Source organism: Balaenoptera musculus, chromosome 14 (genome assembly GCF_009873245.2).
Source record: "Balaenoptera musculus isolate JJ_BM4_2016_0621 chromosome 14, mBalMus1.pri.v3, whole genome shotgun sequence".
Taxonomy (NCBI): Eukaryota; Metazoa; Chordata; class Mammalia; order Artiodactyla; family Balaenopteridae; genus Balaenoptera; species Balaenoptera musculus.
In genome coordinates this window covers 24,517,934-24,542,287 of record NC_045798.1, presented here as the reverse complement: position 1 = coordinate 24,542,287, position 24,354 = coordinate 24,517,934, and the positions used below count along the sequence as shown (strand labels likewise).

Below are 24,354 nucleotides of genomic sequence, written 5' to 3'. Positions count from 1 at the left end.
TTTGATTATTATTATAATTATCAAGACAGAGGAAGTCACATGCCAGCAATGACAGGGGACCTTGAAGCATCCCTCTGTTCACAGACCCAGGAGACATTTTGGCTTCAGGAACTTTTATTTGCATGGGGAAGATGAGCCTCCGGAAGGGTGGGCCACGAGAGAAGAGTGGTGTGTAGACTCACTTGGGGGGCTCAGCAGCCAGCGCGGGGAAGCAGCCTTCACGGTGCCACTGTCTGTCACGCAGGCGGCGCACAGCCTGCATCTGTGGCTGGAAGGCTCCCCACTCATTCCAGTGCCGGAAGTCACCAGGCTCCAGGAGATACTGGTACCCGCGGTAGCCAGGATACTGATAGCCGACCCAGCTGGTAGGAAAGCAAGGACAGCGTGGAGATGGTTAGCCTCACTACCTGGCACTTGGACCCCCACCTGGACCAGTCAGTTCTCCATCCATCCATCCATCCCTGCAGTCTGCTCTCCATCCCTCACCTGTGAGGGTTTGGGCTTGGGTTCACCGGGGGCTCCTCTGTCCTGGCTTTGCCCCTTCCTGCTGACTTCCTGCTGGCTTTGGCCAGTGATCTCACCTCTCTGACAGATCTCAGTTTTCTCCTCTAGAAAGTGGGGATGGTCATGGGAGCTGGTTTATTAGGGTGTTTGGGGGCCAAATGGGAAAATGCATCTAAAGTACTTACTAAGTGGGTTACATGTACATGGTAGGGAGACCGATACACATCCCACTGAAAGTGGTGACCCAGAGCTCAGAGAACAGGATAAAAGGGAGTGAAGATAGGGCTTGGGGACTGGTTAGCAATGAGGCAGATAAGAAGGGGGAGTTTTGTTTCAAAAAATGGTTTCCTTTGTATGAAAGTGAATTTGCATGTAGTGGTTGGGAACACACATTCTGGTATCGTATATAATTGGTTCAAATCCTAGCTCTGCCATTTACTAGATAGATGACTTATCAGAACACCAGCCTGCTATCTGTGAAGTGGGCATGATGACATACCTGCCTCATTGGTGTGTTGTAAAGACTCAATAACTATTCATTGAAAGTAGTTAGTGCAGTGCTTGGTCCACAGTAAGCACGTAATACCAGTTATTATCCATGATTTATTTCTAATTCTGTCCTTGCCTCTGCTGGGAGGGTCTTACCAGGCCTCTCCCAGACCCTTTGCCCATCTTTCAAAGTCTGATTTAAGTTCCAGCCTTGCCAGATAAGCCTCGGACCCGCCCTCCACTCCAGCACACATACCCCGGTCCCAGAAACCTTCCTTCCTCCTCTGACCTCCTGTGGGGACCATCTCTTAACTATTATTGTTGGACATCATCTCACAGGTGTACTGACATCTCCCTGCTAGACTGAGTAAGCCCCCTGAAGGCAGGAACTGGCCCTTCTTCATCTCTGCCTCCCCCAGTGTGCTGAGCACAGAGCCTGGCTCCCAAGCAATGTTTAGTAAATTTCAGATTGCTTGAATGCAGGGATACTGGGTTTCAGGGAAGGAGAAAAGAGCAAGAAAAAGGTCAGAGCCCTGACAGTGTTACAGGAGCTCAGAAAGGGTCTGGGGTGGAGAGGTAGACACCTTACATTTGCCTAGAGGAGACCAGGGGTGTCTGGCATGGTTGTTTGGAGGCAGGGGGATGGATAAAGTGACCTCCTTCGGGTATCCGGCCCTTCCCTGTGTTCTCATGGACATGGGGCTCTGTTTTGAAAGCTTCAAATCCTGAGAGTTCAGAGCAGAAGGAGTCCTTCGGAATAAGGAGTCTGCTGAGCCCATTGCATAGATGGCAACACTGAGTCACAGAGAGAGCATGTGGCTCACCCAGGTCCCACAGCGCATCAGTGATGGGGTTAAGGCCCTTTCATTACACAGTCTCACCTCTCAGATGTCATTCTACTCATGCCCCCAGAGGCTCCGATTTCCCTGAATATTCCCTTTCCCTGGACACATCCAGACTCATCTACTCACGTTAACTCTGCCCCTTGTACTTAATTATTCCTCCAACCCAAATACAGGGTTAGAAGCCCCTATTCGCTCCATCTTCCCACTTTTTAGAACAACTTGCTAGGTCTGTTTACATTGACATGTAGTTCGTCAACAAATGACTCCACTCCCCAGAGGGATGAAGCTCTCTTTGTGGAATCCCAGCCACTGGCACAGAGAGAATTTAGGAGGAGCCGGAGCCTTTCCTGTATGTCTGATGTCACATCCTGTAAGGGGAACGGCGTCCGAATCTGTCTGAGCTTGAAGCAGGGGATGAGGGCCCGCAGGAGGGATGCTTACGTTCCGCTGGCGACCTTCACACTGCCCACACGGTCACAGAAGCCGTAGACCCAGAGACTGGGCACATCGTCCTCCTGGATCTCCATGGTGTTGCCTTTGAAGTTGGCACCTTCATACAGGCAGAGCTTGTGCTCCTGGGCGTCCTGGGGAAGGAGAGACTGGGTCAGGGCTGTGAAGTATGAATGGGGCAAAGAGAAGTGACTTAGCAGGGCCTTCTGGGTATGGAAAGAGAGAGCGGAGTCTGCTCAGGCCACCATGGGACTCTTCCAGGATTGCAGTTGTCCAGCCTCGAAGCGCCCTCCTCATCTGGGAAAAGGGGGCGTCAGCCTCTACTTCCTGGAGTTAATCCATACAGAGCACTTAGCATGATGTCTGGCATACATACACCAAGTGCTCCAAGCAAATTTATTATTTTTATGATGATGATCAGGGATGCAGAGGCTCAGAGAAGTCAAGGTTCTTGATCAATGTCACACAGCCAGCGAAGGGCAGAACCTTCCAGAGAAGCATTTCATTCCTCCCATCCCATCTTGCACCCTGTTCCCTTCCACTCCCTCTGCTGCAGCCACAGTGGCCCTATTTTAGTTCCTTGGTCCCACCCACTCCATGTTCATTCCAGGAACTCTTCCCTAGCTGTTCCCTGGGAGGCTGTTCACATGGCTGACTCAGTTCCCATCCTTTGCAAGCTGTCTCTCCTGATCACCCCTGACCACTCCCAACACCTCTTTCCCAACATCAGAGCCCTGGTTTCCTCTTCCCCTCTGCTAGCACACTGCATGGCCCCCGTGCAGCCCGTGCAACAGTTGTCCGCCGTTACAGATTGATTTTTGTGATTAGGTTTTCAGTAGCTGCCTCCCACGAGGGCAGGGACCTTGCCTCTCCCAAGCACAGCTGCACACCCAGAGCCTATGACACAGCCTGGTAGAAACACATCAGTGTGTTTGTGGTTGAATGAATGACTGTAGGTGGAAGATGGTGGAGACAGAGATCCCTCTAACTTCCCAGGAGAGAGGGCTGGAAAGGAGTCAGGGAACCAGCTGGCAGGGAGTTGGAGCCACCCAGGTATGAGAGAAGATGGGCCACATTAGGCTGGTGGCAGGGATACAGAGGAGGAATTAGACCAGTGGCGCTCAGCCCTGGCTACCCAGAGACTACCTAGGAGGCACGAAAAGATATCAGTGCCTGCGACTTAGCCCCAGAGATGTGGATTTAATTGGTCTGGGGTGGGGTCCAGGCACTGGGAATTTTTTCTTTTTTCTTTTTTTTAATACTTTACTTTTATTAGAGTATAGCTGATTTACAATGTTGTGTTAGTTTCAGGTATTCAGTTATACATACATATATTCACTCTTTTTTAGATTCTTTTCTCATATAGGTTATCACAGAATAGTGGGTAGAGTTCCCTGTGCTACACAGTAGGTCCCCGTCAGTCAACTATCTTATATATAGTAGTGTGCGTGTGTCCATCCCAAGCTCCTGATTTTTCCCTCCCCCTCGGGGCTTTTTTTCTAATAATATATTTTATTTAAGCAAATGTGTCTAAATTATGATGATTTCAATATGTAGCCAACATGGCAATATTAATGAGGTATTTTACATTCTTATTCTTCTTTTTTACTATGTATTCAAAGCCTGGCATGTATGTTACACACCTCCATTCAGACTAGCCAAGATTCAAGTGTTTAATAGCCATATATGGCTACTATATTGGACAGCAAGGCTCTAGAAGCTACTGGAAATGCCCTAGCTGATCGCTCTTCCAAACAAGGTCCGTTGACACAGACTGCCTTATAAGGACCATTGACTGAGAGATTTCTACGAATTCTTGCAAAGGGTCCATTATTAAGGCTGATAATTCAGCCTCAATTTGAGAAAAACACTGGGAATGATCGGAATGGATAATCCATTAAGATAAGTTTGGTGATGCCAAAACAGCTGGCTGTGGGCACGTGATAGCCTCAGATGGACATGCATGAAAACTCTTCAAGAAAATTCCCATCTCAGAAGGCAAAAGTTGGTTACCATCAGACACTAACATTGGTGAGTGAAGATGTGGCTGGTTCATGAATCGTCATCAACATAATTCTAGAGAAAACCTGTGACTGGCTTGGAGATAACTCCACCTATTTTGGCTTCGAGTCTTCTTGAAGTTATGCTACTTACTTTAGTTAAACATTATAAAGGGGCTAATTCAGTATATAGTCTTATCATCAGGATAAGGTGCCTTTCATGGTGCCTTTCTACAATATCCCTCTTTTCAGCTATCACACGAGCTTCAACCTGCATGTCTGATGATTTGGATGGACCTTGGGATTTTTCGAAGCTCCCCAGGGGTGTCTAATGTGCAGTCAGCAATTAGAAACATTCCACAAAGAGAGTCAAGGAAGATAACAACTGGGAATTCAGTCCACTCTTGATAGCAGCAGAGAAGGAAGAAACTAGGTTCCATTTGCCCTGGGCTCCTAGTAGGAGCTGGACACACGATGAGTGTATCAGGGATGCCTTATGAATCGTTGAGCACAAGAGCCATTGCCCTTGGACAACTCAGAGGTCGCTGCGCCTCCCTGCCCACCATTCCTTCTTTATTTTTCTTGCTCACCTGACTCCTCTGCTCTCCTGGCCATCAGACCTCACGCTTGCTCCTGCCCTGCCGCACTAATCCCCCAGGCCTGGTCCAGGAGCCACTCACCATCCTGATGGGCCGGAAGGACATGAGCCGGTCGCTGCGGTAGCTGCTGGACCATGTGTCCCATCGCGGGTACTCGCCCTTCTCCAGGATGAACATCTCCCCCCGGAAGTTGGACTGCTCAAAGGCAACCCAGCTGGACATGAGAGAGATGGGGAGGGCAGGGGTAGTCAGGAGGGGCAAAGGCAGAGAGGAGAGGAATCGTTAGCAGAAGCCCCTCCCTCCACTTGCCTTCCAATCTTCCCCTTGCAAGGCAGCCCCAAGGCCGGTGGGTTTGATCCCAGGCTATGCCACTGACTGGCTGTGTGACCACAGGCAAGTTGCTTCACTTCTCTGAGCCTCGGTTTCCTCATCTAATACGCCTATTTTCTTGAAGTTGGTGAAGGATTAAATGAGACAATCTGTGTAATTATACGAGCAAAATGTTTCCCCAGATGTAGGATTTACACATAATTTAAGTATTATAAGGACTTGGGAGAAATAACACATAAGAAGACATTTTTTAAAAAACGGATTCCAGCTAGGAGGAAGTCTTTGTTGGATACTAATGTGTCTTTAACACTTACTAATCTCTCTTTGTAGCAAAGGAAGAACAGGCCACCAGCCCAGAGCCTTGAGCAGGCTATTATACTGTGTTCATTGTATAAATTTGTTTATGGATACCTTTTACTTATAGCAGATGATATTAGCTGTCCGTTTGTGAAAGTGATGCAAAGGTTCTTTTGATATATGTTTACTTGTGTCAAAAAAGGGTCATTTAAAATGAAATATATTAAATAAATAATAGTCCTGGAGGTATGGGGGTAGGGGAAAATTGATACAGGTGCTTGAATCATCTGTATTTTTGGTAAAGACTGGCCTGGCATACAGAAGACAGTAATCAGTATGAGGGCAGTGGGAGGGAAATGATAGTAATACTCACCTCTCAGATACCTAGGAGAATTAAATGTGATTGTACATATGCAGGTGTTCAGTTCTCTAAAAGGACTAACTGAGCTTGATGTCAGATGGGGGCTTTCTCAGTGCAGCCTGATTGAGGATGGCAGTGAGCTTGTGTTAGAGGGACTGGGGATTCTGGGGGAGATAAGATGATCCCCATTTCATAGATGAGAAGGCTGAGACTACGGAGCCCCTTGAACTTTGCTCTCTATGTGTTCAGGAGTTCTGAGGGAACATGAGAGGGCTGAGGGGTCACTGACATTAGTCTTATCTCCCTGGGGGCTGCTGGCACCTTCCTCTACCCAGAAGGAGATGGGGCAGATGGGGGGGATGGGCTACCACCACAGACTGAAACAGAATGTGTCCCAGGAGCCTCAAGTCTTGTCTGAGGAATGCGCCAACCCACACTGGAGTGACAGAATTGAAGATGCAGACTTATTCTTCCAGAATAGGGGTGAATCTGCCTCAGTCCTCCCTGGTCTAGAGTAGAGGAGAAGAGGGAGGGAGGGAGGGAGGGAGGGAGGAAGGAAGGAAGCCTGAAGGAAGGAAGGAAGGAAGGAAGGGAGGGAGAGAGTGAGGTTGAATGGATGGGTAGATAAGTGGATGGACAGGCGGATGGGTAGCTGGATAGATGGATAGATGGCTGGGTCTCTGGATGAGTGTATTGATGGATGGATGCATGATGGAGAATGGATGGATGGAGGGAGGGGTAAATAGAGGGATAAAGAAATGGGTGGAGAATGAATGGACAGATGGATGGATGGATGGGTTGATCTACAGATGGATGAACGGGTGGATGGGAAGGGAGTCTTGGAAGATGGTGCCTTGTAGGAGTTAAGAACATAGACTTTGGAAACAGATGGACCTGAGTTCTAATCCCAGTTCATCATTTATTTTCTGTGTGACTTTCGGCAAGTCACCTAAACTCATTAAGCCCCCGTAAAGGAGAAGAAATGATTGCATCTACCTTGTCAGGAGGTTATGAGAGTCTAAAAGAGAAAGCACAATCAGTAATATCTTTCATGACTAAAGAGGAAGGGAAGCTGCTGGAGATCTGAGCTTATGGAAAGACAGACACTGATGTGGTCCTGCCACCCTGCCACCCTCCCCCAAAACTGTCTTATTCAGGAGTCATAATGCCCAGTGAGGACCTGTTATATGAGTGAGGAATTGTCAATATTTATTTCAGTGCCTTTTCTCATCTCCTAGGTTCATTTGAGTCTTACAAGCAAGGAGAGAGGTAGGGCAGGAATCTTAATTCCCAGATATGGAAATTGAGGCTCAGAGGGGCTAAGTCACTGGTCTAAAGTCACATGATGGTGTCAGGTGTCAGTTGAGGTCTCCGAGGTTTCAGGCAGGCATGCCTCCCCTCCCCATCTATGTGAGGGCACACCTCTCCTCCCCTCCCCCTGCCCACCTCATCCCCTCATTTTTTTTTTTTTCTACCACTGTTTTTCCCATGACCCTGGTGGTCCTGACACAGACCCAGGGCCCTGGAACACAGGATCTTTTCTCTCCCATCAGGTGCAGTCCCAGAGCACACACCAAAGGCCAGCTGCATCTTTGTCTGAGGAGACATACTCTGGGTTTGAGTCACAGACAATGAAAAAAGCCTGAAAACCCAAACTGGCCACATCCGGCAGCTTCTGCTCCCTGCTGGGCAGTCTGAGGGTGGGGCTGAGGTTACCAGCCTACCCTGGCCCAGGGTAACTTGGCTAAACTCACAGGGCAACGGGGAGGGTAAATAATCCTCACTGCCACCTGCCATGTTTGGGCACCCCCAAAGTGCCAGGCCCATGCTGCATTATCACCTTCAGACCTTAGAATAATCCAGTGGAGGGTAGTGGGGACCATTACTCTGCCCATTTCGGAGATGAGGAAACTGAGGCTTGGACACTGAACAAGGCAAACAGGGGAGCTGGGACTCAAACCCAGACCTGTCTGACCTCAAAGCTTATCTCTGCTCTTTGTATGCTGGGTGTACAGGCTGATCATACTCCTTGAGGGCTTTTTTGCTGGAGAGACAAGAGGCAAGGGGGCCCTGTGGGTCTTACCCAGGGGCTGGCCCTGCGCCCTGAGCTTAGTGCACAGGGGCTGAAATTGGTGCAGCCACTGTGTCCAAGGGACAATTATTCTTGTTTTATATGGGGGTCACTAAGGCCCAGAGAAGCCCATAGAGTTAGGGGCAGGCTGTGGAGCATGGTGATTAAAGCTCTAGAGATGAAACTGATCAACCTGAGTTGAACCCAAGCTCTACCATTTACCACTAGGTGACTTTGGCCAAGGGACTTAACCTCTCTGAGCCTCGGTTTCCTCATCTGTCAAATGGGAATAAGAATCGCCCCTACCTCATACAGCACCGTAGGATCATCTAGGTAAAGCCCCCAGTCAGTGCCTGGCACTAATGGGTACTCAACAGATGCTTATTATTACCTTTAAGGCTGCTTGATGCCCAGGAGAGGGGACAGCTAATGGACACCTGGCTCTTTGGCCTCCTCCTGCCATCAGTGATGGGCAGGGTTCCTTCTATAGCAGAAAAAACATCTCTCTGGAGCCTGGAATCATGACTTACTGTCAGTGTGACCTTATGCCAATCAAATCACCTCTCAGAGTCTCAGTTTCCTCACCTGTAAAATGGGAAGGAGAATCATACCTCTCTTTCCTCCCTCTTGGGTTTGAAAGAAGTACTGGAAATAATATACAGTTGGTCCCAGTATCCATGCATCCTTCATCTGTGGATATGGAGGTTCGGCTGAACTACGGGGACTTGAGCATCCGAGGATTTTGGTATCCACTGGGTATCCTGGAACCAATCCACCTCGGGTACTGAGGGATGACTATGTGTCTCTAATAGCTCGGTGATAGGCATGGAGTGGAGCGGGTGGCCAGCAAATGGCAGCTACGGTCGTTTTCTCATTACTTTACTAGGGCTGTGGGAGTGCCCTTCCACTGCCCAACACTCACGGTCCTGAGGTGACAATGAGGCTGCGCACTCGGTCGAAGCCGCGGTCTCCCAGGTTCAAGCACTCCCCGGAGAATTCCACCCGCCGGCCCTGGAAGTTCTCCTGCTCAAAGACCACCAGCTGCAGGAGAGAAGCCCCCATGCCAAGGGGGCAGAGTGAGCAGGGAGTACCTCCAAACTGGAGAGGCTCCAGGTCAAATATGCATTAAGTACCTATGTAAATAAGAGCAGGCTGTGCCCAGATCATACGAGAGTTTGCCATGAGCCAAGGTCTGTGAACTTAATATCTGTACCATCTTTGGGAACTGATGGATCTTCCTTCCAGGCCTTTATCTGTGCTCTTCCTCCTGTCTGGAATGCCTTCTTCATCACATATCCCCATCCTGGAGCTCATGTCCCCTGTCCTGTTCTAGGCTCAGATGTCACCTCCTCCAGGAAGCCCTCCCTGATACCCTCTCCCTGGTGAGCTTGGTTGAGTGCCCCCCCCCCCCCACTGTGCTCAGCCCATCGGCAGCACAAGTAACACACTACACAGTCACTGCTGCTTTGCTTCTGGGTATCTCTATGCACCCCTCTCCGGTTTCACTCAACCCTTCCAAAGACCAATGGGGCGGATCCATTTCTTTATCTCTAAGCCCCAGCCCCTGCCACAGAGCTGATGCTCAGGAAACATTCACCAGTCTACCCACCAAACCATAGGGGAGGCCAGAAGCAGGGGCCCCTGTGTAAACGTGGGCTAATCCCCTCCTCTCACTAAGCATCCAATTTTGGTTTTTATCTGTTTGTTGTCCCAAGTTGGGAAAACGTTGCCATTCACTTGAACCGAGGCAAGTGGGTGCCTTCTCTTGAGCCTCAGTTTCTCCAGCTGTAAAAGGGAGAGAGGTTCACATACCCTTGACCCAGCCCTTCCACTCCTACACTTATCTGCCCAAGAGAAACTCTTGCAGGTGACATGGCTAAGAACACCCTGACCAAGCCGTTCACGACAGCAAAGCCACCAATCACCCAGGAGTGACGATCACACTCTGAAATATCACACAGCAACCAAAACGAATGACCCACAGCAATGCACAACAGTATCAGTGACTATTAGAAATCTCATAGGAAGTAAAAAGAAATCTCATAGGAAGAAAAAAGAAAAACGAAAAATCCAGAAAGATTACATACGGTATATTTCAGTAAGTTAAAAACAAATAAAATACACATATATACTTTTAAAGGAACAATGCATCAAAGTACATAAAAAAGCAAGCAAGCTGATGATGGACGGGGTGAGGATGCCAGTTGCCTCGCGTAGGGGAGGAGGGAGGTGGGCTCACGGGACGGTGGGGGGCGGGTAGGGGGCTGGACGGGTGGGAACGGAGTGGGGCGGGAACACTTTGAAGTTAGATTGAGGATGTTTACCAAGTCCTGGCTTTTCACACAAGTGCTGGGTTTGCAGGTGCGTATTGTATTATTAAAAATTAAATTGAAATTAACTATTAAATAAGCGACTACATAAATAAAAGCTGGCCAGGGGTGGACTGCATGACAGCCTGTCATGAACCAAGGGTGGTGAAATGACCCAGTTCCGTGCACCCGAGGTTGAAACCCAACCCAACCCAATCCGAGGGGACCGGATGCCTCGCTTTCCAGGAGCCCTTTCAGCCTGACCGACCGCTTGGAACACTTTTCAAGAGGGTCTGAGGCCGGCCTTCTGCCCTGGAGGACCTCCTGGGACAGCCGTTTCCTGCTGCTAAGCCAGCCCGCTTTCTCTCCTTCTCCATCTGTTTCTTGCATGCGACAAACTGTAAGCAGGTGCAAGCCGGTTGGGCAGAGTGGCGGGGAGGGGAGCGGAGGAGGGGGAGGAAGAGGGAGGGGAGGGGTAAGGGGAGGAGGGAGAGGAAGCGCGGGGTGGAGACCAGCCGCCCCGCCCCCCGGTCCTCACCTTGTAGTTCCCGGGAGGCAGGTCCCCTTTGGCAGCGGGCACCCGCTGGGCTGGGGCCTGGGCGGGGCCGGAGCCTGGGGCTGATCCTGGGGGCGGGGCCCCCTTCTCCTTCCCATCAGGCCCTGGGTTCACCGCAGCTGTGGCCGAGGCCTTGGCCGCTGGCTGAGACATGGTTCCCAGCTGCAGAAGTCTGTAAAGAACCCTTCGGCCTGGGTTCAGTCAGGGATGGCACCCCCAAGCTGTCTCCCCGGCTCTCATCCCCCATCACCCTGTGTGCTCAGGCTTCTCCGAATTCATCTAGTCTGTTTCTCCTTCTAAAACAGAAGCCTGGAAGTTTTCTGTCCCCATCTCCCTTTGCCGTCAAGGATTTCCTGTCTGGGGACCACTCATCCCTGTATGCTTTTCTCCAGGCTTCAGACCCTGCTGGTGCTTCCACCAGCCGTGTCCTCGCTGTCCCCCTGCTATGTCCTTCCTCTGCGCCCCCGGAGTCACTTATCATGCTTCTCAACACTTATCATGCTTCTTGGCTTGGGCAACCTCAACTTGGCTCAGCAGATTCATAACAAGAAGTCCCGTTTGGGAAAGCCTAAGGGAGGCCAGGCTCTGTTACATTCATGAATGAACGCATCCGTCCCTCACCGTAACCTCTTATCTCCTCTGAGCAATCTGAGGCTCAGAGAGAGGGGTGTGACCTGCCCAAGGCCACATAGCTACTAAGTGGTAGGACTCCAATTTCAGTGCAAGCAGGCAAACCCAGCAACTGGGCTTTGCCATTTACTTATTCTGATTGATTCATCCTTCCATCCCCAGCACCTGGCTCAGCACCTGGCACACAGGAGATGCTCAATTAACATCTATTCAGAGATTGCATGAATGCATGTTCCTCTCTCCTTTCCCAGTCAAACTCCTGCCTCTGGCACTGCCTGGGAACGGGTGTGTGGGTGCAGACACAGGCCTGGGACTGGGGCGTAAAGGAGGCTCCAGGAGGACGTGATTAGCCCATGGCAGGGTTCTAAAAGGAGGCTGTGGCTGTGTAGGCTTTGGGTGGAGAGGACTTTGGTCAGTTCCAGTGGTTCCTCATTACTTTGGGGTCATGGACGCCTTTGAGTGTTTGAAGAACGCCTTGTCCTTGTCCCCAGGGGAAAAAAATGCCCCCTTTAATTTTGGAGACAATTTCCAGGAGGCTCCAGGACCCCCTGATGGCGCAGATCAGCAAGACCCTCTGGCAGTGGATTCCTGAACACTTTCCATAAGAAAGAGCTGGTTGGGGCAAGCAGATCCCTCCCTGCGTCTCCCCCTGAGAAAGACTGTGGTGACTCTGGGGTGCTCTGCCCACAATGGGCAAGGCCACACATCTGGGCCACATCTGTGGCTTCCAGGCGCTTGCTTACCCCCACCCTGACCCCGGCCAAGTCAGTCTATGAATCAACATTCCCCTCGGCTGGTAGCTGGGTTCCTTCCTTTCTGGGATGTGCTCATTCCTTCAATATTCTCTCTCTCCCCTCCCCCCTCCCCCCCGCCCCGCCTCCTCCCTTCCCCTCCCCCTCCCTCTTGCTGCCTTCCTGTTTATTTCTGTTTTTACTTCTCTCTCTCTCTGCCTATGCTTCTGTCTCTCTGTTTCTCTCCCCAATATCTTGCTCTCTTTATACCTCTGCATCTCTCTATCTGTTCTTTGTCTTTCTTTTCCTCCCTCCCTCTCTTCCTCTCTCTGCCTGTCTCTATTTTTATCTTTTCTCTCTCTCTTTCTCTCTCTCTCTGCCTTTCTCCTGATTACTCTGTCTCCCTGACTCTCTTCTGTTCCTGCTCTCTCTGCCTCCCCCTCTCTCTGCCTCTGTCCTCTCCCCTCCCCTCCCCTGAGGCTCTTAGCTGCGGTGGGTCCCCTCTTACCTGGGGCCCTGCTACTTCCTGCTGGAGGGCAGGCAGGAGGGCAGGCTGGTGCAGTGGGTGACAGGGGCCGACCCCCCATTTTATAGTCTGGCAGACACCAGACCCTGTGGTCTGTGGCACAAAGGGGGAGCTGGCTCAGCAGGCCCCAGGCAGAGAGTCAGGGGCCTCAGAGCCCCGACCCTGCCGGGTTCCTGCGAAGAGAAGCACTTTCCATTGTGAGCCCGGCAGGCACAGCAGAAGCACAGCAGAAACCCTGGCCGGTAGCCACATCGCCGGGCCTCTGCCCAGCCCCTGCCCGGATGCCGCTCTCACAAACCCCAGCCGGGGATGGGCCCACAGCGTCCCCGCTGGCTGCCAATCCTGGGGCAGGGAAAGGGGGAGCCCCCAGAAGGTAGGGGATCTGGGTTTGAGTCCAGGCTCAGCCACTCTGCACTCTGGCATTTGGCAAGTCTCTATCCCTCGGGGCCTCTGTGTCTGCAGTTACCAGTGGCACAGGTATCCCTATGGGGTGCTGCACGGGAAAGAAGGGGACCGTGAGTAGCGCTAAATGCGTTACGCCTGCCATCTGGTCAGTTCCCAGGACAACCCACCTTATTTGGCACTTTCATTGTACCCATTTGGCAGATGAGCAAAACTAGGGTACAGAGAGGTCAGAGTCAGGAACTGGCCCAGGTAAGGGGGAGCTAGGGAAACCAGGTCGGGAGAGAGAAATAGGGAGACAGATTGGGAGAAGTGGAGAGCGACAGAGAAAGAGAGATGATGGAGATGGACATACAGAGGGGCAGATGGACAGTGATGGGGAGAGAGACAGACAGAGAGAGAGAGAGACGGATGTCGGGTAGAGCAATAAAGAGTCAGAGCAATGGAACAGATGCCAGAAGCCACATCATTCAATCCCCCCATGTCACAAATGGAGAAACCGAGGCCCGGGTAGAACAATGGACTTCAACAAGGTCACACAGGGCGAACTCATAGTAGAGCCAGGGCTGGAGGGACCCAGGGGCGCTGCTGGGCCAGGCCAGCCTGCAGTCTGACTCCCTGGCCCCAGGTGGTGGTGGGGCAGGGAGAAGGGGATTCTGCATAGGTTTTTGCTTCTTCTATGGGGGTCCAGGAACTCAGATTCCCCGCGGAGCCCAGCTGCGCCTTGAGGTCACCGTGGCCTGGGGCCAGCTCTGCCTTCTGCCCTTCCACCCCCGCCTCACTTCCTGGCCTCCCCCTCAGCCTTTCATGCTGGGCCAAGGCCTGGGAGGGGGCCAGCGACCGCAGGATGGGGCAGCCACTGTAATGGGGGGCCAAGATGCCTGTGGTAGGGGCCACCCACAGGTCTGGGTTTCAAGGTCAAGATGTCTGGGGCAGTTCCATGATCCCCGTGGTAATGGGCTGCCAGCCAAACAGTGGGGGCAGAGGTAGGGGGTGCACGGCCCCATGCTGGATGGCTCCACTGGGAGCATTTGACTGACGTGGCTCCTATAATCCTCATTATGATGGTGGGGACTCTGAGATTAATCCTCTTTGCAGATGAGGAAACCGAGGCAAATCCCTTTCCCCTCTTTCAGCCTGTTTCCTCATCTGTAAAATGGAATTGGGAGTCACATCTTTTTTTTTAAGTTTTTTTTTTTTTTTTGGACCATTTTTTTAAAAGTCTTTATTGAATTTGTTACAATATTGTTTCTGTTTTATTTATTTATTTATTATTTATTTATTTTGCTTTTTGGCCACGAGGCATGTGGGATCTTAGCTCCCCGATCAGGGATCGAACCCACACCCCCTGCATTGGAAGGCGAAGTCTGAACCTCTGGACCGCCAGGGAAGTCCCAGTCACATCTTTTTAACTCCTGAACCCAAGCTCTTAAAAACGATGCCCTCCTGTGTTTAAGAGTAATCATGTTCCCCAGCTTTACTGAAATATAAATGACACACAACATAGTGTAAGTGTAAGGTGTGCCTTATGTTGATTTGATACATTTACAAATTGCAAAATGATTGCTACCTCCATCCCATCACATAGTTACCATTTATTTTGTTGTGGGGAAAACATGTGAGATCTGCTCTCTAAGCAATATTCAAGTATATGATACATATTAGCTATAATCACCATGTTGTACATTAGGTCCCCAAACTTGTTATTCTTATAACTGGAAGTTTATACCCTTTGAGCACCATCTCCCTGTTTCCCCCACCCCCCAGCCCCTGGCAGCCACCATTTTACTCTCCACTTCTCTGATTTTGTCTTTTTAAGATGCCATATGTAAGTGAAATCATACAGTATTTGTCTTTCTCTGTCTGACTTATTTCACTTAGCATAATGCCCTCGAGGTCTATCCATGCTGTCACAAATGGCAGGATTTCCTTCTTTTTCAAGGCTGAATAATATTCCATTATATCTATATACCACCTCTTCTTTATCCACTCATCCATTGATGGATAATTAGGTTATTTTCACTTCTTGGCTATTGTGAATAATGCTGTAACAAACATGGGAGTGCAGATGTGTCAATAGTAATTTTTTTTTATTAGCAATGATGACGACAATGATGATGGAGACACATGATGAATGTTATGTTCCAGGCGAAGTTCCGGAACAGCAATTGCTGTTCATGTGTAATTCACACTTACCCTCACAATACCCCTATCTCTTACGCTAAACCCAATTTACCTTGTTATACCCATTTTACATATGAGGAAACTGAGGCTCAGAGAGATTAAGTAACATACTCAAGGTTACCCAGCCAGCAAGAGTGGGACACAACCCCGGGCAGTCTGGCTACAGAGCCTACATTCTTAGCCTTTAATCTTCATGGCAACCTAATATTAAAGTTATGCATTTGATAGGGCTACATTTAACCCTCCCAGGAGGGAACTAATATTGCCATTTTAAGTGCCATGAGCTGACATCGGACATCCTCCAGGTCACCCAGAGCGATCTGGTTTCCAGCCATGCTCTTTCCCATGCTGTGAAAGGCCCCTCTTAGGCCAACTCAGAGGGTGGGAGTGTGGGGAGAGGGCGCACAAAGCGAATTCTACAAACCCTGGATATTCAGCAGGTGCGGTACAGTTTGCAAAGCATGTTCACACCCACCAGCTCCTTCATTCTGCCCACAGAGCCCTCTGGACTCCTCTCTGAGCTTTGTGGGCCCTGGAGGCCCTGGCCCAGCCACCTTTCCTGCCTGTGTCCCTCTGCTCTCCTTCAGGGTCCCAGAACTCCAGCACCATCAGGCCACCAGCCCCATATTCCTACCTCTGCAGCTTTGCCTAGCAAAAGCATTTCCTTCCATCTCACTTTGTACAAATCCTCCTCACCCTTCACAGCCTAGTTTCAATGCCACCTCCACCATGAAGCCTACCCTGATTGCCCCCACCGGAAGAGTAAGGGACCTGGGAGGGGGAAACGTATAGGCATTTGTTGAATGTCTGTTCCAGGCATGTTACATAATCTCACACCAGCCCTGTGATATAGCTTATTCTTGTCCCATTTTCCAGGAAGAAATAGGGGAAACGACCTGCCCCAGGTCACACAGCTAGGAAGGACGAGGTTTTTAGATTCTGTGTCCACCGCTCGTTATCCTTCTCCAGTCAGGAGTCCCATGGAGCTGATTAAGGCGGACCTTCCTCCTCTTGCCTTCTTCATGGGTAATCCCTGAGTGGGGGCAACCTGACCTTTCCCTCCCAGCCGAAGCCAATGCTGCTGACACCTCTCTATTGGAGTTCCAGCCAGGGCTGGCTTTTGTTCCCGTCACTCACTTGCTGAGTCAGGGCTCTGTCCCCCAGGGGCCCTCTCTCTTCCCTGCCTATAAGAGCCTGACCTCCGCTGGTGCGAGGTCTGGCATGTTCTCTGGGTCCATCTCGGTAAGTCCCAGGCTCGGAGAAGGGGTGGGATCTGAGCTCTGGGTGAGCATCCTGGGAGGGAGGGGAGCCCAGGTCCCCAGTCCTGGGGACATCACTGTGCCATCCTGAATGCCATCCTCATCCTAACCAACACATCCTAACTAGGATCCAGACATCAAGACCAGTACCTGCAACCCCCATTTAAAACCCGAATTATTCCTGCAATCCTGTTGCCTCAACTTCCACTATTAGAGTTCCCTTTTTGGGTCAGATGCTGTCTTTGGGAGGCTCTCTTAAGCTGAGCACCTTGGTTCTTGCCTGGGGTGAAACATCCGCCCACCAGCAGCCACGGAAAATTTCCCACAGTGAGCAGATAAAACAATACAGAGCAGGGCTTAGAGGAATGGGACCCAGAATGGGTACATTTTGAGATAGCGGTAGGATGGAAGAAAAGGAGATGGTATTGGTCACAGATGGAAAGGGTAGGAGAGGGACAGGCCAAAGCTGCACTTTGCCCCCAACCTCAGGCACATCTGGACCCCATCTGGATCCCAATCAGCCCAAACTAGACTTCAGCCTCAAGGAGGGGAGCAGAGTCAGGGCAGAAGCTTATCACGTTCTTGTCTTGTGTAGGAAACAAGCAACATGTCTCTGCAGTGCACCAAGTCAGCGGGACACTGGAAGGTAGGAGGAGGCATGGGAGGGGGGCGATGTCTGGGAAGTGGGAGGGCACAGGTCGAACCCAGGTCCTGGGGACCACTGCCCCCACCTTCATTGAATCCCCACCTCACCCCTGGTGGGCGGTAATGAGGGCCCATTTCACAGAGGATGCAATCAAGGCTCCAAGAGGGAGAGGGTCTTGCCCAAGTTCACACACTGGGGTCTTGATTTGAACTTGTGTCTTATGGTCCCAAATTCAACAGTCTCTCTGGCAGAGATGGCAAACTGGTAATTGCACATAGTCTCTGGGCATGATTTCTTTGACTTCCTCTGTGTTAGAAAAGAAAAAAAAAAACACGCAACCTTTGAATTTGTCATCAGCCTTTGAAAACATGGAAGGTCCACAGAAAAGTCCAGATATAGGGGTTGTCTTGGGAAATTGAACAGTTGGTCGCATTATCATGTGGCAACAGTAGGTGGCGCTGAGCAGACGCCACCCACTTCCACAGGGCCTGTGCTCCTGTGTTCTCAGCCCTCACGCTCCTTTCCTGGCCCCTGGAGGCATCTGAGTTTGCAAACCCTGCTTTACCTGATCTGCCCCACCCTGAGTCCTGGGGTGAAGCCCTAACCCCTCACGGGACTCTGATGCGCGTCTCCACCTTTTCTCTCCGGCATAGATCGTGGTGTGGGATGAGGAGGGCTTCCAAGGCCGGCGGCATGAGTTCACAGCTGAGTGCCCCAGTGTGCTGGAGCTTGGTTTTGAGACTGTGCGATCTTTGAAAGTGCTGAGTGGAGCGTGAGTCCAGGGGGGTTGGAATCGGGGTGGGGGAGACAGGAAGTGATCTAGAGATGGGTGCTGGGACTTTTAGATGTTCTAGGTGTTATCTTCCCAGGCTCTAACTGTACCGGTGTGCCTTCCTTGGGTTTGAGATGCTGGGAAGTGTGCAGGATGGCAGTGTAAGGTTGTGCAGGTTGTGCACTGCTCAAATATAAGGGGTGCCATTCACACAGAGCCTTCCCACTGGATGAGGCAGCCCTGCGGGGGCAGACCTTTAAAACCCAGTGTTGGGTCTGAAATGTCCCTCTTAGGCACAAATCAAAAGCCAATATCACTCACCAAAAGTAGAAGGTAACTATAACTAAATATAGTAAAAAAAAAAATAATACTAGCATTTCGTAGTTGAACATTGTTGCCTGACTGAGGCTCTGAGCATGAGATATATTTTGTTAAGAGAGAGAGAGAGAGATTAATGAGATGGCCAAGGCTTAAGTCAGCATGTGGTCAAGCCTCATCTACATGGCCTAGAGGGACACATGCAAGAGTGCCAGGTACCTGCACGGAGCCGGTCCCCTACCTACAGGATGCACAGCGAGGCAGTGGGCTACTAGGTCTAGATTGGACTTCTCCATGTCGACAGGTTGGATGTTCGGGGCCGGGTAATTCTGTGCTGGGGGGCTGTCCTGTGCATTGGAAGATGTTTAGCAGCGTCCCTGGCCTCCACTCACTAAATGCCAGCTGCAAAACCCTCTGCTCCCTTCTCCCAGCATGATGACTCAAAATGCCTGCAGACATTGTTAAATGCCTCCTTGGGGGACAAAGTCACCCCTGCGTGATAACCACTGGTCTAGAACTCAGGGTGGGGGGCCTCTTAACCTCTTGTACTCTCTACCCTCTGTCCGCAGGTGGGTGGGTTTTGAGCACGCCGGTTTCCAAGGGCAGCAGTATGTGCTGGAGCGGGGTGAGTACCCGTCCTGGGATGCCTGGAGTGGCAACACGTCCTACCCCGCCGAGAGGCTCACCTCCTTCCGGCCCGTGGCCTGCGCTGTGAGTCCTGCCACTGCCTGGGCCTGGGGGGGCCTGAGCCCCTCCAGTGGGGGTTTGGGAACCAGATGTCCCAGAGTTCAAATTCTCATGTCACTGCTTCAAGCTGTGTGAGGTGGCAGTCCCTCCCCTGAGCCTCAGTCTCTTCATCTTGAAATGGGGCCATAGTACCTACGTTGTGGGGTAAAAGGATGTACGTATAGCATCTGGACAGAGCCCTCCATAAACATTCTGCCCATTGCAACTTTGGTTATAATATGAGCTCCTCCGTGTTTTGTGTCCTTCTTTTCATGACTGAGGGACAGTGGGAAAGGCTGGGTGCCAGAGATGGCAGGGCAAGTGAGGAAGAAGCGTTCTATTTCTTGTTCCTAATTCATTATCCGTGTTCTTGATTTTATATTTTTGCTACTGTTAGAGTATGGATGGAGGTGGGCATTATTACTCCCATCTTACAGATGAAAAAACTGAGGCTTGGAAAGGTGTACTTTTTTCCCTTCAAAAACAACTTTTATGGGTTTAAAATCACATATGGCACACATATTTATCACCTAAAGTTCAGGGGAAAACGTGATATGGCCGAATAAGAAAATAAAAGTCAATTATACCCACACCTCTGAGACAGAAGCTCACTGTTATCAGTGCTGGAGATTTCCTTGGTCTTATATGCTACCCACAGATTATACCTGCAGTGATTGATAGCAGTATCTATGTCTAGATCTGTATATCCATCTATATCTATATATCTATACATGCGTATCACTCGGTTATAAAAATTGAATCATAACAAACCTAAAGTTTGGAAACCAGCTTTTCTCTCTCTGCAAGTATATCACAATCACCCTCCCAGATGATCAAATCTCACCTATGGCATCATCTTCCATAGCGCCCCAGTATATCATTTGGTGAATGTTCATTTGTTTCACAAACGGCCCAGGCGTTGCGCCAATACGCGGACTCGGAAGGACTCTCACAGACGCAATCCTTGACTTTACCCAGTTTGCAACTTCTGGATTCATTTAGTTCTCAAAACAATCCTGAAAAGCAGATGTGGTTAGTTTCATTTTAGAGATGCGGAAACTGGCTCAGAAATGCTGTGTGACGTGTTTTTGTTTTTTTTAAAATAAATGTATTTATTTATTTATTTATTTTTGGCTGCGTTGGGTCTTTGTCGCTGCGCGCGGGCTTTCTCTAGTTGCGGCGAGCGGGGGCTGCTCTTCGTTGCGGTGCATGGGCTTCTCATTGCGGTGGCTTCTCTTGTTGCGGAGCACGGGCTCTAGGCGCACGGGCTTCAGTAGTTGTGGCACGCGGGCTCAGTAGTTGTGGCTCGCGGGCTCTAGAGCGCAGGCTCAGTAGTTGTGGCACATGGGCTTAGTTGCTCCGTGGCATGTGGGATCTTCCCGGACCAGAGCTCGAACCCGTGTCCCCTGCATTGGCAGGAGGATTCTTAACCACTGCACCACCAGGGAAGTCCCCATACTTTTTTTCTTTAGATGATTACGCTCAGTCAGCTGCTAAGTGGAGAGTCAGAATTCAAACCCAGATCTCCACACCCTTCTCTTAACTGTAGTGCAATATCCCAGTGTACCATCTGATCCCCTGTTATCGGGTATTCAGGTTGTTTTTTTCCCTTCTCTTCCCTCTTCCCTTCCCTCCCCCGCCCTCTCCTGTTATCAACAAGGCTTCTTTTTTCCTTGATTATCTTCTTTGTGTAAATTTCTGAAACAGGAATTTCTGGAAGGACAAGCAGTACACCTCTTGTAAGGTTTCTGGTGCCTGTTGCCTTACTGTCCTTCCAGAAAGTTTCAAGGAAGGCTGATTTTGGAGACAAGAACAGGGGTGTAGGGGCCAGCAGAGGCTCCTGGGTTTCCGACTGAGGACCTGATGCTCTGACTCTGTTCCCTGTACCTGCAGAACCACCGCGACTCGAGGCTGACCATCTTTGAGCAAGAGAACTTCCTGGGCAAGAAAGGAGAGCTGAGCGACGACTATCCCTCCCTCCAGGCCATGGGCTGGGATGGCAATGAAGTGGGCTCCTTCCACGTCCACTCGGGGGCGTAAGTGGATGCAAGGCTCTGCTTGGCAGGGACAGAGAGGATGTTGAGAGGGATGGGAACACCTCCTGTGAAAACAGTATGCTGGGGACTTTGGGGATCTGATGCCCACATTCCAGAGGAGGATACTGAGGCACAGGGAACTATCAGGCAAAGTTTCTGGGATTGCAAGTAGTGGACACCCAGATCACACTGATATTAAGCTCAAAGGTTATTTATTGGCCCCTGTAACTAGCTTCAGGCACAGCTGGATCCAGCTGCGACAGTAGGGATCTGTCTTTCTCCCCCTCTTGCTCTGCCTGCCTCACTGTGGCTATATTATTAGGCAAGCTCTTCCCATGTGAAGATAAGATGGCAGTTTCATCCTTATATTCCAGCCAGCCCCAGGGAAAGAGAGTGTCTTTTTCTCAGTGATTCCACAAAGGTTCCAGGAAAGGCTCTCATTGGTCCAGCTTGGGTCACAGGTTCAACTCTAAACCAATCACCATGCCCACAGGAATGGGGTGCTCTGGTTGGCTAGACCTGGTCACATGCTCATTGCTAGAGTGAGGATTTTCCCACACTGACTGAGGCAGGTGGATGTGACAGGGTCTGTCACCAGAAGAGGAGAGGATGGATGCCCAGCAGTAAACAAACAGATGTGGGTTAAGCAACTTGCTCCACATCCAACAGCAGGTAGGTAACTGAATCCAGCTTCAAGCCCAGGACTCACTGACCCTTCCCACCCTTTTCACGCAGGGGATGGCTGAGGTGTGAGATCCTCAGTTATATAGGATATGAGAGTCACCTTCTGAGGTACCCCTTGGCTCCTGGCTGGCAGGGGCAAAGGTGGGAGGTAGGGTTACTTTATTTTTTTAATTTTCTCGGGAAGCACCAGAGGATCTTGTTTCAGAGTAGGATGGACCTCTTGGGATTCTTGAGTCCACTTCCCTCTCACAGAAAGGGAAAGGGAAGCTCAGAAAACGAGACACCAATCCTTATCTAGTCCTGAACAATGCAGGGGTCGATGAATCGAAAGAATAGCCTTTTCCTTGGAAGTACCCCTGAATAAGGCAGGAGGGGGAAAGAATAAGACTCCCCGCTTCTTCCTCCCTCTGTCCTTTCCTTCCTTCCTTCCTCCCTCCCTCCCTTTCTTCATCAAATATTTATTGAGCTCCTCTGTGCTGGGCATCATTTTAGGCACTAGATAAGGATGAACCAGGCACACACACCCCTACACCCAGGAGCTTCCTGTTGGCAGAGGAGCCTGACATTTTTACAAATCACCTGTTAATTACCTAATTACATGAGTGCTACAAAGGTACAGTAGGGGACTGTCAGGCGGCCCTGATGAAGTGATGACTGAGCTGAGACCTGAAGGATAAATCCAACTTAACCAGGCAAAGAAGGGTTGGAATGGTGTTACTGGCAGAGGGAACAGCGTGATCAAAAGGGCCCAGTGGTGGGGAGAGCAGGGCACACTCTGGGCAGGAATGCCAGGGAAGGAAGTCCAGGATGGCTGGAGTGTGTTTGCAGCATGGGGTCCCATTGTCCCTGTCTTGATCACCATGCTGGTGCCTCTTCAGGGTAACAGTCTGCCTCTTCCCTTTTCCAGCTGGGTTGGCTCCCAGTTTCCTGGCTACCGAGGTTTTCAGTATGTGCTGGAGTGTGATCACCACTCAGGCGACTACAAGCATTTCCGGGAGTGGGGCTCTCACGCCCAGACCTTCCAGGTGCAGAGTATCCGGAGGATCCAGCAGTGAGCAGGCGGGCCAGCGCTGAGCAGTGAACGTGTGCTTGTCTGGAACAGAGGCGCTTTGGAGGCTGTTACATGCTCTCTCCTCTGCCCCCCCCCTGTAACCCGTACGACCCCAGCACCCATGTGGGCCAGTCCATGCACAGTCAGCACGAAAAACTAAAAGTAATAAAAAAAAAAAAAAAAAAAAAGGTCTAGGGTTAGCCTGTGGTTTTCAATTTCATTAATCCCTTCAAAGAACCAACTTTTAGCTTTGTTGATTCTTCTCTATCATTTGTGTTTTATTTTACTGAGCTTTGCTCTCATCCTTAGCGTTTCCTTTCTTCTGTTTACTTTGGGTTTACTTTATTCTTCTTTTTTCCAGCTTTTAAAGGTAGACTCTTGGGTCATTAATTTTGGCCCCTCTTTTCTTCCCCCCCAGTATAGTCGTTGAGAGCTATAAATTTCCCTGCCAGTACTACATTAGCTGCTTCCCAGAAATTTTGACTTGATGTGTTTTCATTATCATTCAGTTTGATATTTTCTAGTCTCCCTTGATTTTTTTCTTTGACCCATGGGTTAAAGGTGTGGTATATAAATATTTATTTTCTAGATATTTTATTGGGATTTTCTAGATATTTTACTGTCATTGATTTGTTATTCAAGTCCATTGTGGTCAGAGAGCATACTCAAGACTTCAATATTCTAATGAATGGAAACTTATTTTATGGCCCAGCTTATGGTCTATTTTTGATAGACTTGAAAACTGTTTAAATCCTGCAGTTGTTAGCTACAGTAAGTCCTCTACATACAAACCTTCAAGTTGCAAACTTTCAAAGATGAGAACGTGCGTTCATATGTCCAATCACGTCAGTTAGTTCACGTGTCTGGCGTACATTGTCACATGCGTGCATCCTCTACAAGTGGTTGTGCTTCTGTATACTTTACTGTACAGTACTGTATAGAGTACAGTAGTACAGTATCTTTATTTTAAGCCTAGGATGTCCAGAAGCAAGAGTAAAAGCAGCGGTATATAGCTGATTGTATTAGTTGGGTACCTAGGCTAACTTTGTTGGACTTAACGAACAAATTGGACTCACGAACACACTTTCGGAACGGAACTCGTTCGTATGTAGGGGGCTTACTATATAGTGTTCTATAAATGTTGATTAAGTTGAGTTGGTTCACAATGTTGGTTAAATTTTTCTATATCCTTGCCAATTTTTTAAAAAGTCAGTTTTTCATCAATCACTCAGAGGGGGCTGTTAGTATCTCCTACTATGATTTGGCTTTATCTGCCTCTCCCTTTAGTTTTGTCCAGTTTTGCTTCCTGATTGGTTTTTTGCTTCAAGAATTTTGATGCTCTGTTATTAGGTGCACATATATTTATCCTTGCTGTCTTCCTGATAAATTGTCCCAAGCTTGTGTTTTTTAAAGCCATGCATGGAGGGAGCCAGTTCTCTCCCCTAAAGCTTCTCACATTCCTTTTCTTTCTCCCCAGTTCTTTCTCACACATACTACCCTGGAGTCTCATTTAACATCTTCCACCTTAAAAGTTTTTAAAACAAAGAAATAAACTCCTATTCCATTTGCAGCCTGAGT

General features: G+C 49.8%; 2 protein-coding genes across 3 annotated transcripts; one reads left to right on the top strand and one right to left on the bottom strand.

Annotated features, from left to right (window-relative positions):
• Positions 1–105: 105 nt before the first annotated feature.
• CRYBB1 (crystallin beta B1) lies at positions 106–12,893 on the bottom strand. Of its 2 annotated transcripts, none has more exons than XM_036823109.1 (6): positions 12,681–12,893; positions 10,794–11,002; positions 8,869–8,987; positions 4,969–5,101; positions 2,280–2,422; positions 106–362 (listed from the first exon to the last, which is right to left on the bottom strand). In XM_036823109.1, the coding sequence occupies exons 1-6, from the start codon at positions 12,757–12,759 to the stop codon at positions 179–181; spliced, it is 867 nt and encodes a 288-aa protein (XP_036679004.1). In that variant the 5' UTR covers positions 12,760–12,893; the 3' UTR covers positions 106–178. The 2 variants fall into 2 exon arrangements, with proteins under 2 accessions (XP_036679004.1, XP_036679005.1); XM_036823110.1 differs by having other exon boundaries at positions 10,794–10,983; positions 12,681–12,765.
• Positions 10,489–22,955, top strand: CRYBA4 (crystallin beta A4). Its single transcript, XM_036823111.1, has 6 exons — positions 10,489–10,655; positions 17,139–17,189; positions 17,843–17,961; positions 18,849–18,990; positions 20,899–21,041; positions 22,633–22,955. The coding sequence occupies exons 1-6, from the start codon at positions 10,644–10,646 to the stop codon at positions 22,778–22,780; spliced, it is 615 nt and encodes a 204-aa protein (XP_036679006.1). The 5' UTR covers positions 10,489–10,643; the 3' UTR covers positions 22,781–22,955.
• Positions 22,956–24,354: the final 1,399 nt, after the last annotated feature.